The 14,071-nt window shown below is 49.5% G+C and overlaps 1 protein-coding gene across 1 annotated transcript in view; it reads left to right on the forward strand.

Annotated features, from left to right (window-relative positions):
- The window catches only part of agbl5 (AGBL carboxypeptidase 5), an 84,507-nt gene extending 70,783 nt beyond the window's left edge, over nucleotides 1-13,724 (forward strand). The window contains 4 exon segments of the mRNA XM_065026106.1: nucleotides 124-176; nucleotides 12,042-12,205; nucleotides 12,278-12,393; nucleotides 13,175-13,724. Coding sequence (XP_064882178.1) covers nucleotides 124-176; nucleotides 12,042-12,205; nucleotides 12,278-12,393; nucleotides 13,175-13,252 — 411 coding nt within the window. The 3' untranslated portion in view covers nucleotides 13,253-13,724.
- The last annotated feature ends 347 nt before the right edge of the window (nucleotides 13,725-14,071 follow it).

Consider the following 14,071-nt stretch of genomic DNA (forward strand, 5'->3'; position numbering starts at 1 on the left):
ACACACACACACTCCCCACTGACACACACACACACACACACACACACACACACCTCCCCACTGACACAGACACCACCCCACTAACAGTAGTCTCTCCTGTCTGTCTCTCTTTCTGTGTCTCAGGCTGCTGGAAAAGAGGAACCTCTGAACATCCTGTCCTCAATCAAGTACACCAGGTACTTACTGTCTGTCTGGTCTTGTCTGGTCTTGTCTGGTCTTGTCTGGTCTGGTCTTGTCTTGTCTTTGCTGGGAGGAACAAGGCTCTGAGGGGTGGCCAGTCCACTTCTGGCTGTGCTGGGTGGAGGTTATAAGAGTACATGGCCATTTAAGGCCAGATTGTTCTTCAAAATGTTCAAACATTCATAGATGACCAACCGGGTCAAATAATAATCACAGTGGTTGTAGAGGGAGCAACAGGTCAGCACCTCAGGAGTAAATGTCAGTTGGCTTTTCATAGCTGAGCATTCAGAGGTCGAGACAGCAGGTGCGGTAGATAATAATATATATACACTGCTCAAAAAAATTAAGGGAACACTAAAATAACACATCCTAGATCTGAATGAATTAAATATTCTTATTAGATACTTTTTCTTCTGGTCTTGTCATCTTTTGGTCTTGTCTAGTTGAATGTGCTGACAACAAAATCACAGAAATGATCAATGGAAATCAAATGTTCTTCAAAATGTTCAAACATTCATGGAGGTCTGGTTTGAGGGAGTCACACTCAAAAATTAAAGTGAAAACCACACTAATATATATATAGTCTGATCCAAAATAACACATCCTAGATGAATGAATGTCCTTAAAATACAAGTCAAAAAATGAGGCAGTAGTGTGTGGAAATCAAATTTCAACGCCTGGGACCTCCCTACAACGCCTGGGCATGCTCCTGATGAGATGGCGGATGGTCTCCTGAGGGATTTCCTCCCAGACCTGGACTAAAGCATCCGCCAACTCCTGGACAGTCTGTGGTGCAACGTGGCGTTGGTGGATGGAGCGAGACATGATGTCCCAGATGTGCTCAATTGGATTCAGGTCTGGGGAACGGTCGGGCCAGTCCATAGCATCAATACCTTCCTCTTGCAGGAACTGCTGACACACTAGCCACATGAGGTCTAGCATTGTCTTGCATTAGGAGGAACCCAGGGCCAACCGCACCAGCATATGGTCTCACAAGGGGTCTGAGGAGCTCATCTCTGTACCTAATGGCAGTCAGGCTACCTCTGGCGAGCACATGGAGGGCTGTGCGGCCCCCCCAAAGAAATGCCACCCCACACCATGACTGACCCACCACCAAACCGGTCATGCTGGAGGATGTTGCAGGCAGCAGAACGTTCTCCACGGCGTCTCCAGACTCTGTCACGTCTGTCACGTGCTCAGTGTGAACCTGTGAACCTGCTTTCATCTGTGAAGAGCACAGGGCGCCAGTGGCGAATTTGCCAATCTTGGTGTTCTCTGGCAAATGCCAAACGTCCTGCACGGTGTTGGGCTGTAAGCACAACCCCCACCTGTGGATGTCGGGCCCTCATACCACCCTCATGGAGTCTGTTTCTGACCGTTTGAGCAGACACATGCACATTTGTGGCCTGCTGGAGGTCATTTTGCAGGGCTCTGGCAGTGCTCCTCCTGCTCCTCCTTGCACAAAGGCAGAGGTAGCGGTCCTGCTGCTGGGTTGTTGCCCTCCCACGGCCTCCTCCACGTCTCCTGATGTACTGGCCTGTCTCCTGGTAGCGCCTCCATGCTCTGGACACTACGCTGACAGACACAGCAAACCTTCTTGCCACAGCTCGCATTGATGTGCCATTATGGATGAGCTGCACTACCTGAGCCACTTGTGTGGGTTGTAGACTCCGTCTCATGCTACCACTAGAGTGAAAGCACCGCCAGCATTCAAAAGTGACCAAAACATCAGCCAGGAAGCATAGGAACTGAGAAGTGGTCTGGTCACCACCTGCAGAACCACTCCTTTATTGGGGGTGTCTGGCTAATTGCCTAAGTGGACAGTTTGATTTCACAGAAGTGTGATTGACTTGGAGTTACATTGTGTTGTTTAAGTGTTCCCTTTATTTTTTTGAGCAGTGTAAATAATATGACATTTGTAATGTCTTTATTCTTTTGAAACTTCTGAATGTGTAACATTTACTGTACATTTTTATTGTTTATTTCACTTTTGTATATTATCTACCTCACTTGCTTTGACAATGTCAACATATGTTTCCCATGCCAATAAAGCCCCTTGAATTGAATTGAGAGTTGAAAACAGCAGGCCTGGGACAAGGTAGCACGTCCGGTGAACAGTTCAGGGTTCCCGCAGGCAGAACAGTTGAAACTGGAAAAAAGCTGTCCTTGAAATATTCTTAATATGTTCGTCAAAAGAGAGATCAGGGTCCAGAGTAACGCCGAGTTCCTGCAGTTTTGAGACAACTGTACAACCATTAAGATTAAATGTCAGATCCAACAGCAGATCTCTTTATTTCTTGGGACCTAGAACGAGCATCTCTGTTTTGTCTAACTTTAAAAGTTAAACATTTGCCGCCATCCACTTCCTTATGTCTGAAACATCCAATAGCTTCCAGGGTAGGAAAGCAAGTTCCATCGAAATGCCGCCATCCACTTCCTTATGTCTGAAACATCCAATAGCTTCCAGGGTAGGAAAGCAAGTTCCATCGAAATGCCGCCATCCACTTCCTTATGTCTGAAACATCCAATAGCTTCCAGGGTAGGAAAGCAAGTTCCATCGAAATGCTGTGTGTCATTCACATAGCAGTGAAAGTTTACATTGTGTTTCCGAATGACATCACCAAGAGGTAGATTATACAGCATAGTGAAAGCAATAGTGGTCCTAAAACTGAACCTTGAGGAACGCCAACACTTACAATTGATTTGTCAGAGGACAAACCATACACAGAGACAAACTGATAACTTTCCGACAGATAAGATCTTAACCAAGCTAGAACTTGTCCGTGTAGACCAGGACTGGGCAAAGGCCAGCCCGGGGGTCATATGTGGCCCACGACCTGATTCAATACGGCCCGCGGAATCATGCTCAGATCACATAAAGAATTTGCGATAGTAAAGTTTTGAAAAAAGTATTTGTTTATCAAAATAAAATTCCAATGAATACTGGCCTTTGTGTAATGATTGAACTCCGCTTGTGGGTCATTTATTTTCACTCAGACAGTGACTGACAGGCTGGGAGTAGGACCTGGTTAACTGGCTGGACTGGGATAACTGGGCTGAGGACCTGGGTTAACTGGGCTGAGGACTGGGTTAACTGGGCTGAGGACTGGGTTAACTGGCTGGACTGGGAGTAGGACCTGGTTAACTGGGCTGAGGACTGGGTTAACTGGCTGGACTGGGTTAACTGGGCTGAGGACCTGGTTAAATGGGCTGAGGACTGGGTTAACTGGGCTGAGGACTGGGTTAACTGGGCTGAGGACCTGGTTAACTGGGCTGAGGACCTGGTTAACTGGGCTGAGGACCTGGTTAACTGGGCTGAGGACTGGGTTAACTGGGCTGAGGACTGGGTTAACTGGGCTGAGGACTGGGTTAACTGGCTGGACTGGGAGTAGGACCTGGTTAACTGGGCTGAGGACTGGGTTAACTGGCTGGACTGGGAGTAGGACCTGGTTAACTGGGCTGAGGACTGGGTTAACTGGGCTGAGGACTGGGAGTAGGACCTGGTTAACTGGCTGGACTGGGAGTAGGACCTGGTTAACTGGCTGGACTGGGAGTAGGACCTGGTTAACTGGGCTGAGGACCTGGTTAACTGGGCTGAGGACTGGGAGTAGGACCTGGTTAACTGGCTGGACTGGGAGTAGGACCTGGTTAACTGGCTGGACTGGGAGTAGGACCTGGTTAACTGGGCTGAGGACTGGGTTAACTGGGCTGAGGACCTGGTTAAATGGGCTGAGGACTGGGTTAACTGGCTGGACTGGGAGTAGGACCTGGTTAACTGGGCTGAGGACCTGGTTAACTGGGCTGAGGACCTGGTTAAATGGGCTGAGGACTGGGTTAACTGGCTGGACTGGGAGTAGGACCTGGTTAACTGGGCTGAGGACCTGGTTAACTGGGCTGAGGACCTGGTTAACTGGGCTGAGGACCTGGTTAAATGGGCTGAGGACTGGGTTAACTGGGCTGAGGACTGGGTTAACTGGCTGGACTGGGAGTAGGACCTGGTTAACTGGGCTGAGGACCTGGTTAACTGGGCTGAGGACCTGGTTAACTGGGCTGAGGACCTGGTTAAATGGGCTGAGGACCTGGTTAACTGGGCTGAGGACTGGGTTAACTGGCTGGACTGGGAGTAGGACCTGGTTAACTGGGCTGAGGACTTGGTTAACTGGGCTGAGGACTGGTTAACTGGGCTGAGGACTGGGTTAACTGGGCTGAGGACTGGGTTAACTGGGCTGAGGACCTGGTTAAATGGGCTGAGGACTGGGTTAACTGGGCTGAGACCTGGTTAAGGACTGGGCTGGGCTGAGGACTGGGTTAACTGGCTGGGTTAACTGGGGAGGGACCTGGTTAACTGGGCTGAGGACTGGGTTAACTGGGCTGAGACTGGGTTAACTGGTTAACTGGGCTGAGGACTGGGTTAACTGGGCTGAGGACCTGGTTAACTGGGCTGAGGACTGGGTTAACTGGGCTGAGGACCTGGTTAACTGGGCTGAGGACTGGGTTAACTGGGCTGAGGACTGGGTTAACTGGGCTGAGGACCTGGTTAACTGGGCTGAGGACTGGGTTAACTGGGCTGAGGACCTGGTTAACTGGGCTGAGGACTGGGTTAACTGGCTGGACTGGGAGTAGGACCTGGTTAACTGGGCTGAGGACTGGGTTAACTGGGCTGAGGACTGGGTTAACTGGGCTGAGGACTGGGTTAACTGGGCTGAGGACTGGGTTAACTGGGCTGAGGACTGGGTTAACTGGGCTGAGGACTGGGTTAACTGGGCTGAGGACTGGGTTAACTGGGGACTGGGAGGGCTGGGTTAACTGGGCTGAGGACTGGGTTAACTGGGCTGAGGACTGGTTAACTGGGCTGAGGACTGGGTTAACTGGGCTGAGGACTGGGTTAACTGGGCTGAGGACTGGGTTAACTGGGCTGAGGACTGGGTTAACTGGGCTGGGGACTGGGTTAACTGGGCTGAGGACTGGGTTAACTGGGCTGGGGACTGGGTTAACTGGGCTGAGGACCTGGTTAACTGGGCTGAGGACTGGGTTAACTGGCTGGACTGGGTTAACTGGCTGGACTGGGCTGTAGGACCTGGTTAACTGGGCTGAGGACTGGGTTAACTGGTTAACTGGGCTGAGGACTGGGTTAACTGGCTGGACTGGGAGTAACTGGCTGGGCTGAGGACTGGGTTAACTGGGCTGAGGACCTGGTTAACTGGGCTGAGGACTGGGTTAACTGGCTGGACTGGGAGTAGGACCTGGTTAACTGGGCTGAGGACTGGGTTAACTGGGCTGAGGACTGGGTTAACTGGGCTGAGGACTGGGTTAACTGGCTGGACTGGGAGTAGGACCTGGTTAACTGGGCTGAGGACTGGGTTAACTGGGCTGAGGACTGGGTTAACTGGCTGGACTGGGAGTAGGACCTGGTTAACTGGGCTGAGGACTGGGTTAACTGGGCTGAGGACTGGGTTAACTGGGCTGAGGACTGGGTTAACTGGGCTGAGGACTGGGTTAACTGGGCTGAGGACTGGGAGTAGGACCTGGTTAACTGGGCTGGGGACTGGTTAACTGGGCTGAGGACTGGGTTAACTGGGCTGAGGACTGGGTTAACTGGGCTGAGGACTGGGTTAACTGGGCTGAGGACTGGGTTAACTGGGCTGGGGACTGGGTTAACTGGGCTGAGGACTGGGAGGGACTGGGCTAGGACTGGGGACTGGGTTAACTGGGCTGAGGACTGGGTTAACTGGGCTGAGGACTGGGTTAACTGGGCTGAGGACTGGGTTAACTGGCTGGACTGGGAGTAGGACCTGGTTAACTGGGCTGAGGACTGGGTTAACTGGGCTGAGGACTGGGTTAACTGGGCTGAGGACTGGGTTAACTGGCTGGACTGGGAGTAGGACCTGGTTAACTGGGCTGAGGACTGGGTTAACTGGGCTGAGGACTGGGTTAACTGGCTGAGGACTGGGAGTAGGACTGGCTGGGCTGGGAGGGACCTGGTTAACTGGGCTGAGGACTGGGTTAACTGGGCTGAGGACTGGGTTAACTGGGCTGAGGACTTAACTGGGCTGGTGGTTAACTGGGCTGGGGACTGGGTTAACTGGGCTGAGGACTGGGTTAACTGGGCTGAGGACTGGGTTAACTGGGCTGAGGCTGGGCTGAGGACTGGGTTAACTGGGCTGAGGACTGGGTTAACTGGGCTGAGGACTGGGTTAACTGGGCTGAGGACTGGGTTAACTGGGCTGAGGACTGGGTTAACTGGGCTGAGGACTGGGTTAACTGGGCTGAGGACCTGGTTAACTGGGCTGAGGACTGGGTTAACTGGGCTGAGGACTGGTTAACTGGGCTGAGGACTGGGTTAACTGGGCTGAGGACTGGGTGGTTAACTGGGCTGAGGACTGGGTTAACTGGGCTGAGGACCTGGTTAACTGGGCTGAGGACTGGGTTAACTGGGCTGAGGACTGGGTTAACTGGGCTGAGGACTGGGTTAACTGGCTGGACTGAGGGACCTGGGTTAACTGGGCTGAGGACTGGGTTAACTGGGCTGAGGACTGGGTTAACTGGGCTGAGGACTGGGTTAACTGGCTGGACTGGGAGTAGGACCTGGTTAACTGGGCTGAGGACTGGGTTAACTGGGCTGAGGACTGGGTTAACTGGGCTGAGGACTGGGTTAACTGGCTGGACTGGGAGTAGGACCTGGTTAACTGGGCTGGGGACTGGGTTAACTGGGCTGAGGACTGGGTTAACTGGGCTGAGGACTGGGTTAACTGGGCTGAGGACCTGGTTAACTGGGCTGAGGACTGGGTTAACTGGGCTGAGGACTGGGTTAACTGGGCTGAGGACTGGGTTAACTGGGCTGAGGACTGGGTTAACTGGGCTGAGGACTGGGTTAACTGGCTGGACTGGGAGTAGGACCTGGTTAACTGGGCTGAGGACTGGGTTAACTGGGCTGAGGACTGGGTTAACTGGCTGGACTGGGCTGAGGACTGGGTTAACTGGGCTGAGGACTGGGTTAACTGGGCTGAGGACTGGGTTAACTGGGCTGAGGACTGGGTTAACTGGGCTGAGGACCGGGTTAACTGGGCTGAGGACCGGGTTAACTGGGCTGAGGACCTGGTTAACTGGGCTGAGGACCGGGTTAACTGGGCTGAGGACTGGGTTAACTGGGCTGAGGACTGGGTTAACTGGCTGGACTGGGAGTAGGACCTGGTTAACTGGGCTGGAGACTGGGTTAACTGGGCTGAGGACTGGGTTAACTGGGCTGAGGACTGGGTTAACTGGGCTGAGGACCTGGTTAACTGGGCTGAGGACTGGGTTAACTGGGCTGAGGACTGGGTTAACTGGGCTGAGGACTGGGTTAACTGGGCTGAGGACTGGGTTAACTGGGCTGAGGACTGGGTTAACTGGCTGGACTGGGAGTAGGACCTGGTTAACTGGGCTGAGGACTGGGTTAACTGGGCTGAGGACTGGGTTAACTGGCTGGACTGGGCTGAGGACTGGGTTAACTGGGCTGAGGACTGGGTTAACTGGGCTGAGGACTGGGTTAACTGGGCTGAGGACTGGGTTAACTGGGCTGAGGACTGGGTTAACTGGGCTGAGGACTGGGTTAACTGGGCTGAGGACTGGGTTAACTGGCTGGACTGGGAGAAGGACCCAGGCTGACACACACATCACAGTTACAAATAGTAGCTAGCTAGATATTGCGCAAAAAAATAGTTTTTCAAAGAAAATGAAAGTAGACAATGAATGTAGGGTGTTCCAGCAAGAGTGGACATGGAAATATGTATTTATTGAGGTATCAGGGAAAGCTGTGTGATTATAGTGTGCAAAGAGGGCATCGCTGTCTTGAAAGACTACAACTTGTCCTGACATTCCCAGACGAAGCATGCAGAGAAATATAAGAATATGTCTTCTGAGCAGAGGGCAAGTGCATCGAAAGAGTTGCTTTCTCACTTGCAAAAGCAGCAAGGACTTTTCACAAAACTGCATTCAGCATAAGACGGAATTGCGAGAGCTAGCTATGTACTGTCCCACCAAATCGCTAAACATAGCAAGCCATTCGCTGAGGGCGAATGTATTAAATAATGTTTAACTGACTCTGCGGTAATACTTTGCCCCGACAAGGAAGAGCTGTTTGAAAATGTTTCCCCGTCAAGACGAACAGTGACACAGCGTGTTGAGGACATCACAGAGAATATGGAACAGCAGTTGAAAGACGAGGTAAAGGACCTATTTCTCCTTGGCCCTGGACGAGAGCAGTGACAAGGTGCAGTGGTTGATATTGTTACGAGGCGTAAACCCCAGACTTTGAAATTACAGAGGAGATTGATTCAGTGCAGTCCTTGAAGAGCACCACCCACAGGGAAAGATTTAATGGAGGAGGTTAATAAGTGTGAGGCAAAGCTGGGACTGAGTTTTGAAAAGTTATCCAGTGGGACCACTGATGGGGGCCCAAACTAGACAGGAAAAATTGATGTCCTTTTGAAAAGGATATGAGATCAAGAAGCTGAGCTGAACCCAGATCAGACAAGTATTTTCCTGCATTGCATTATTCACCAGGAGGTGCTCTGTTAATGTGTTCTGAAAATGAGCCATGTTGTAGATACAGTCACTAAAGTGGTAAACTTCATAAGAGCAAAATCTTTAAACCACAGACAGTTTGTCTCCCTGTTGGAAGAGACAGCGTTGGGTCATGGAGATCTCCCCTGCCACACAAACGTGAGATGGCTGAGCTTGGGGAAGGTGCTTTATATAGCCTGAAGTCGGAGATTGCTGAGTTTTTGCAAATGAAAGGAAAATATGTGGATTTCCGTCAACTGCAATATAAAGAACGGTTGGCTGATTTTGTCTTCACCGTGGACATCATGGCCTCATGAATGAACTGAATTCCAGACTACAAGGGAAGGGCCTTTTTACACATCAGATGTAGATCATTGGCAAAGCCTTCAAGGGAAAATTACTCCTCCTGACCAGCCAAGCAGAAGTCAACAATCTCCTTCCGACACTACTAGTCTGTTCCCTATCAGATGACACTACTAGTCTGTTCCCTATCAGATGACACTACTAGTCTGTTCCCTATCAGGTGACACTACTAGTCTGTTCCCTATCAGATGAGCTTCTGACACTACTAGTCTGTTCCCTATCAGATGACACTACTAGTCTGTTCCCTATCAGATGACACTACTAGTCTGTTCCCTATCAGATGACACTACTAGTCTGTTCCCTATCAGATGACACTACTAGTCTGTTCCCTATCAGATGACACTACTAGTCTGTTCCCTATCAGATGACACTACTAGTCTGTTCCCTATCAGATGACACTACTAGTCTGTTCCCTATCAGATGACACTACTAGTCTATTCCCTATCAGATGACACTACTAGTCTGTTCCCTATCAGATGACACTACTAGTCTGTTCCCTATCAGATGACACTACTAGTCTGTTCCCTATCAGATGACACTACTAGTCTGTTCCCTATCAGATGACACTACTAGTCTGTTCCCTATCAGATGACACTACTAGTCTGTTCCCTATCAGATGACACTACTAGTCTGTTCCCTATCAGATGACACTACTAGTCTGTTCCCTATCAGATGACCTTCTGACACTACTAGTCTGTTCCCTATCAGATGACCTTCTGACACAACTAGTCTGTTCCCTATCAGATGACACTACTAGTCTGTTCCCTATCAGATGACACTACTAGTCTGTTCCCTATCAGATGACACTACTAGTCTGTTCCCTATCAGATGACACTACTAGTCTGTTCTCTATCAGATGACACTACTAGTCTGTTCCCTATCAGATGACCTTCTGACACTACTAGTCTGTTCCCTATCAGATGACACTACTAGTCTGTTCCCTATCAGATGACACTACTAGTCTGTTCCCTATCAGACGACACTACTAGTCTGTTCCCTATCAGATGACACTACTAATCTGTTCCCTATCAGATGACCTTCTGACACTACTAGTCTGTTCCCTATCAGATGACACTACTAGTCTGTTCCCTATCAGATGACACTACTAGTCTGTTCCCTATCAGATGACACTACTAGCCTGTTCCCTATCAGATGACACTACTAGTCTGTTCCCTATCAGATGACACTACTAGTCTGTTCCCTATCAGATGACACTACTAGTCTGTTCCCTATCAGATGACACTACTAGTCTGTTCCCTATCAGATGACACTACTAGTCTGTTCCCTATCAGATGACCTTCTGACACTACTAGTCTGTTCCCTATCAGATGACACTACTAGTCTGTTCCCTATCAGATGACCTTCTGACACTACTAGTCTGTTCCCTATCAGATGACCTTCTGACACTACTAGTCTGTTCCCTATCAGATGACCTTCTGACACTACTAGTCTGTTCCCTATCAGATGACACTACTAGTCTGTTCCCTATCAGATGACACTACTAGTCTGTTCCCTATCAGATGACACTACTAGTCTGTTCCCTATCAGATGACACTACTAGTCTGTTCCCTATCAGATGACCTTCTGACACTACTAGTCTGTTCCCTATCAGATGACCTTCTGACACTACTAGTCTGTTCCCTATCAGATGACACTACTAGTCTGTTCCCTATCAGATGACTCTACTAGTCTGTTCCCTATCAGATGACACTACTAGTCTGTTCCCTATCAGATGACACTACTAGTCTGTTCCCTATCAGATGACCTTCTGACACTACTAGTCTGTTCCCTATCAGATGACCTTCTGACACTACTAGTCTGTTCCCTATCAGATGACCATCAGAGACTTCCCTCCTCTAGTCAACACCCATCAGAGACTTCCCTCCTCTAGTCAACACCCATCAGAGACTTCCCTCCTCTAGTCAACACCCATCAGACTTCCCTCCTCTAGTCAACACCCATCAGAGACTTCCCTCCTCTAGTCAACACCCATCAGAGACTTCCCTCCTCTAGTCAACACCCATCAGAGACTTCCCTCCTCTAGTCAACACCCATCAGAGACTTCCCTCCTCTAGTCAACGCCCATCAGAGACTTCCCTCCTCTAGTCAACACCCATCAGAGACTTCCCTCCTCTAGTCAACACCCATCAGAGACTTCCCTCCTCTAGTCAACGCCCATCAGAGACTTCCCTCCTCTAGTCAACACCCATCAGACTTCCCTCCTCTAGTCAACACCCATCAGAGACTTCCCTCCTCTAGTCAACACCCATCAGAGACTTCCCTCCTCACACTGATTGAGTAGTTTAAATGTAATGTTGAGCTCTCCCTCTTTCTTGTGTTTTTGTTCATACCGGTTATTAACAAGAGTTCTGTCCGTGGTGTTGAATGCACAGTGTACTTTTCCCTTTGTGTAGTTCATTGCATGTTTAATAATGAAGATACCTACCAAAAGGAGGACATGGATGCCAGAAATCTTGCTTGTTTGTTGGTGACCAAATACTTATTTTCCACCATAATTTGCAAATAAATTCATTAAAAATCCTACAATGTGATTTTCTGGATTTTTTTTTCTCATTTTGTCTGTCATAGTTGAAGTGTAGCTATGATGAAAATTACAGGCCTCTCTCATCTTTTTAAGTGGGAGAACTTGCACAATTGGTGGCTGACTAAATACTTTTATGCCCCACTGTATCTGTCAACACAGTCATACACATGATGTATAATCCTGTAATAGGATTCTGGTCCGCGATGGCAAAAATATATTCTAATGTGGCCCTGCATGGAAAATAAATGCCCAGGCCCCTGGTGTTGACCAATTAGGGTTTCTAATCTCTCCAAAAGAATGTGGTGATCGACAGAGAGACACTATCTGACTGTCTCTTACCTGTCTAACCTCTATCTACCTACCTGTCTGTCTCTTACCTGTCTAACCTCTATCTACCTACCTGTCTGTCCAGGTGTGAGCTGCAGCCTCGGGCCAGCCGTATTCCCATTAGGAGGGCGGAGTCAACCACAGACACTCCCACTGCTGGCCTTAACCCCGCCTCCTCTGGCAGCTGGGAGGAGTCAACTACCATGAGGGTCTGGAGACTCCTGAAACCTGGCCTCCGCAGACACCTAGGTACACACACACACACACACACACACACTCTCTCTCTGTAGATACATGATTATATATTGTGTGTTTGTGTAGGTGTGTCGGAGAAGGAGGTTCCTTCGTTGCGTCTCGTTTCCAGAGCCCTGCTGAAGAACACGGACAGGAGTTCCCTCTACACACATTCTAGTACTGGAGACACCACAGAGCCACAAGTAACCACCACACACAGACTCACACCACAGACTCACACCACAGAGCCACAAGTAACCACCACACACACAGACTCACTACAGACTCACACCACAGACTCACTACAGACTCACACCACAGACACACACCACAGACTCACACCACAGAGCCACAAGTAACCACCACACACACAGACTCACTACAGACTCACACCACAGACTCACACCACAGAGCCACAAGTAACCACCACACACACAGACTCACCACACAGACTCACCACAGACTCACCCTACAAACTCACACCACAGACTCACACCACAGACTCACACCACAGACACACACCACAGACTCACACCACAGACTCACTACAGACTCACACCACAGACTCACTACAGACTCACACCACAGACTCACTACAGACTCACACCACAGACTAACACCACAGACTCACTACAGACTCACACCACAGACTCACTACAGACTCACACCACAGACTCACACCACAGAGCCACAAGTAACCACCACACACACAGACTCACCCCACAGACTCACCACAGACTCACACCACAGACTCACCACAGACACCACACAGACTCACACCACAGACACCCCACAGACACCCCACAGACTCACCCCACAGACTCACCCCACAGACTCACCCCACAGACTCACACCACAGACTCACACCACAGACTCACACCACAGACTCACACCACAGACTCACCACAGACTCACACCACAGACTCACCACAACTAAACAAACCCGAAACATACACCACCTAGCAGTGTGTCCTGTCTTTGTAGGTTTGTGAGGAGAAGACCGGGTTCGAGGCTGAGGCAGTGTCTGTGTGTGAAACAGCACCCCTGTGTGGAGAGGCATGATTACTACACATTCCCAACCAGGACAGTGGGGACTGGATCCAGACTGACACACACTTCCCTCTGAGAGACCAGGCACCTGTTAGCACCACAACACCTTTTAGACAGAACTATTTTATTAAATATTTTTAACTGTGTGATTCTTATACGTGTGTGTGTGTTGAAATACTGTAGTGTATATTGTGTAATGTAAAGCTTCTTGTGTGTTAGCAGTTGTAAATTCCTCTGCATGACCTGTAAGGTATAATAATCTGAATATATCATGTTTGTAATGACCTGTAAGGTATAATAATCTGAATATATCATGTTTGTAATGACCTGTAAGGTATAATAATCTGAATATATCATGTTTGTAATGATTGAAAGCCTTCCCCTCTCTCACAGCATTCCTATAAAAGCTCCCGTATATTGTGCTCTACTTTGGAGCAGGGCCCTATATAGTGCTCTACTTTGGAGCAGGGCCCTATATAGTGCTCTACTTTGGAGCAGGGCCCTATATAGTGCTCTACTTTGGAGCAGGGCCCTATATAGTGCTCTACTTTGGAGCAGGGCCCTATATAGTGCTCTACTTTGGAGCAGGGCCTATATAGTGCTCTACTTTGGAGCAGGGCCCTATATAGTGCTCTACTTTGGAGCAGGGCCCTATATAGTGCTCTACTTTGGAGCAGGGCCCTATATAGTGCTCTACTTTGGAGCAGGGCCCTATATAGTGCTCTACTTTGGAGCAGGGCCCTATATAGTGCTCTACTTTGGAGCAGGGCCCTATATAGTGCTCTACTTTGGAGCAGGGCCCTATATAGTGCTCTACTTTGAGCAGGGCCC

This window comes from Oncorhynchus nerka, linkage group LG13 (assembly GCF_034236695.1).
Source record: "Oncorhynchus nerka isolate Pitt River linkage group LG13, Oner_Uvic_2.0, whole genome shotgun sequence".
NCBI classification, from domain to species: Eukaryota; Metazoa; Chordata; class Actinopteri; order Salmoniformes; family Salmonidae; genus Oncorhynchus; species Oncorhynchus nerka.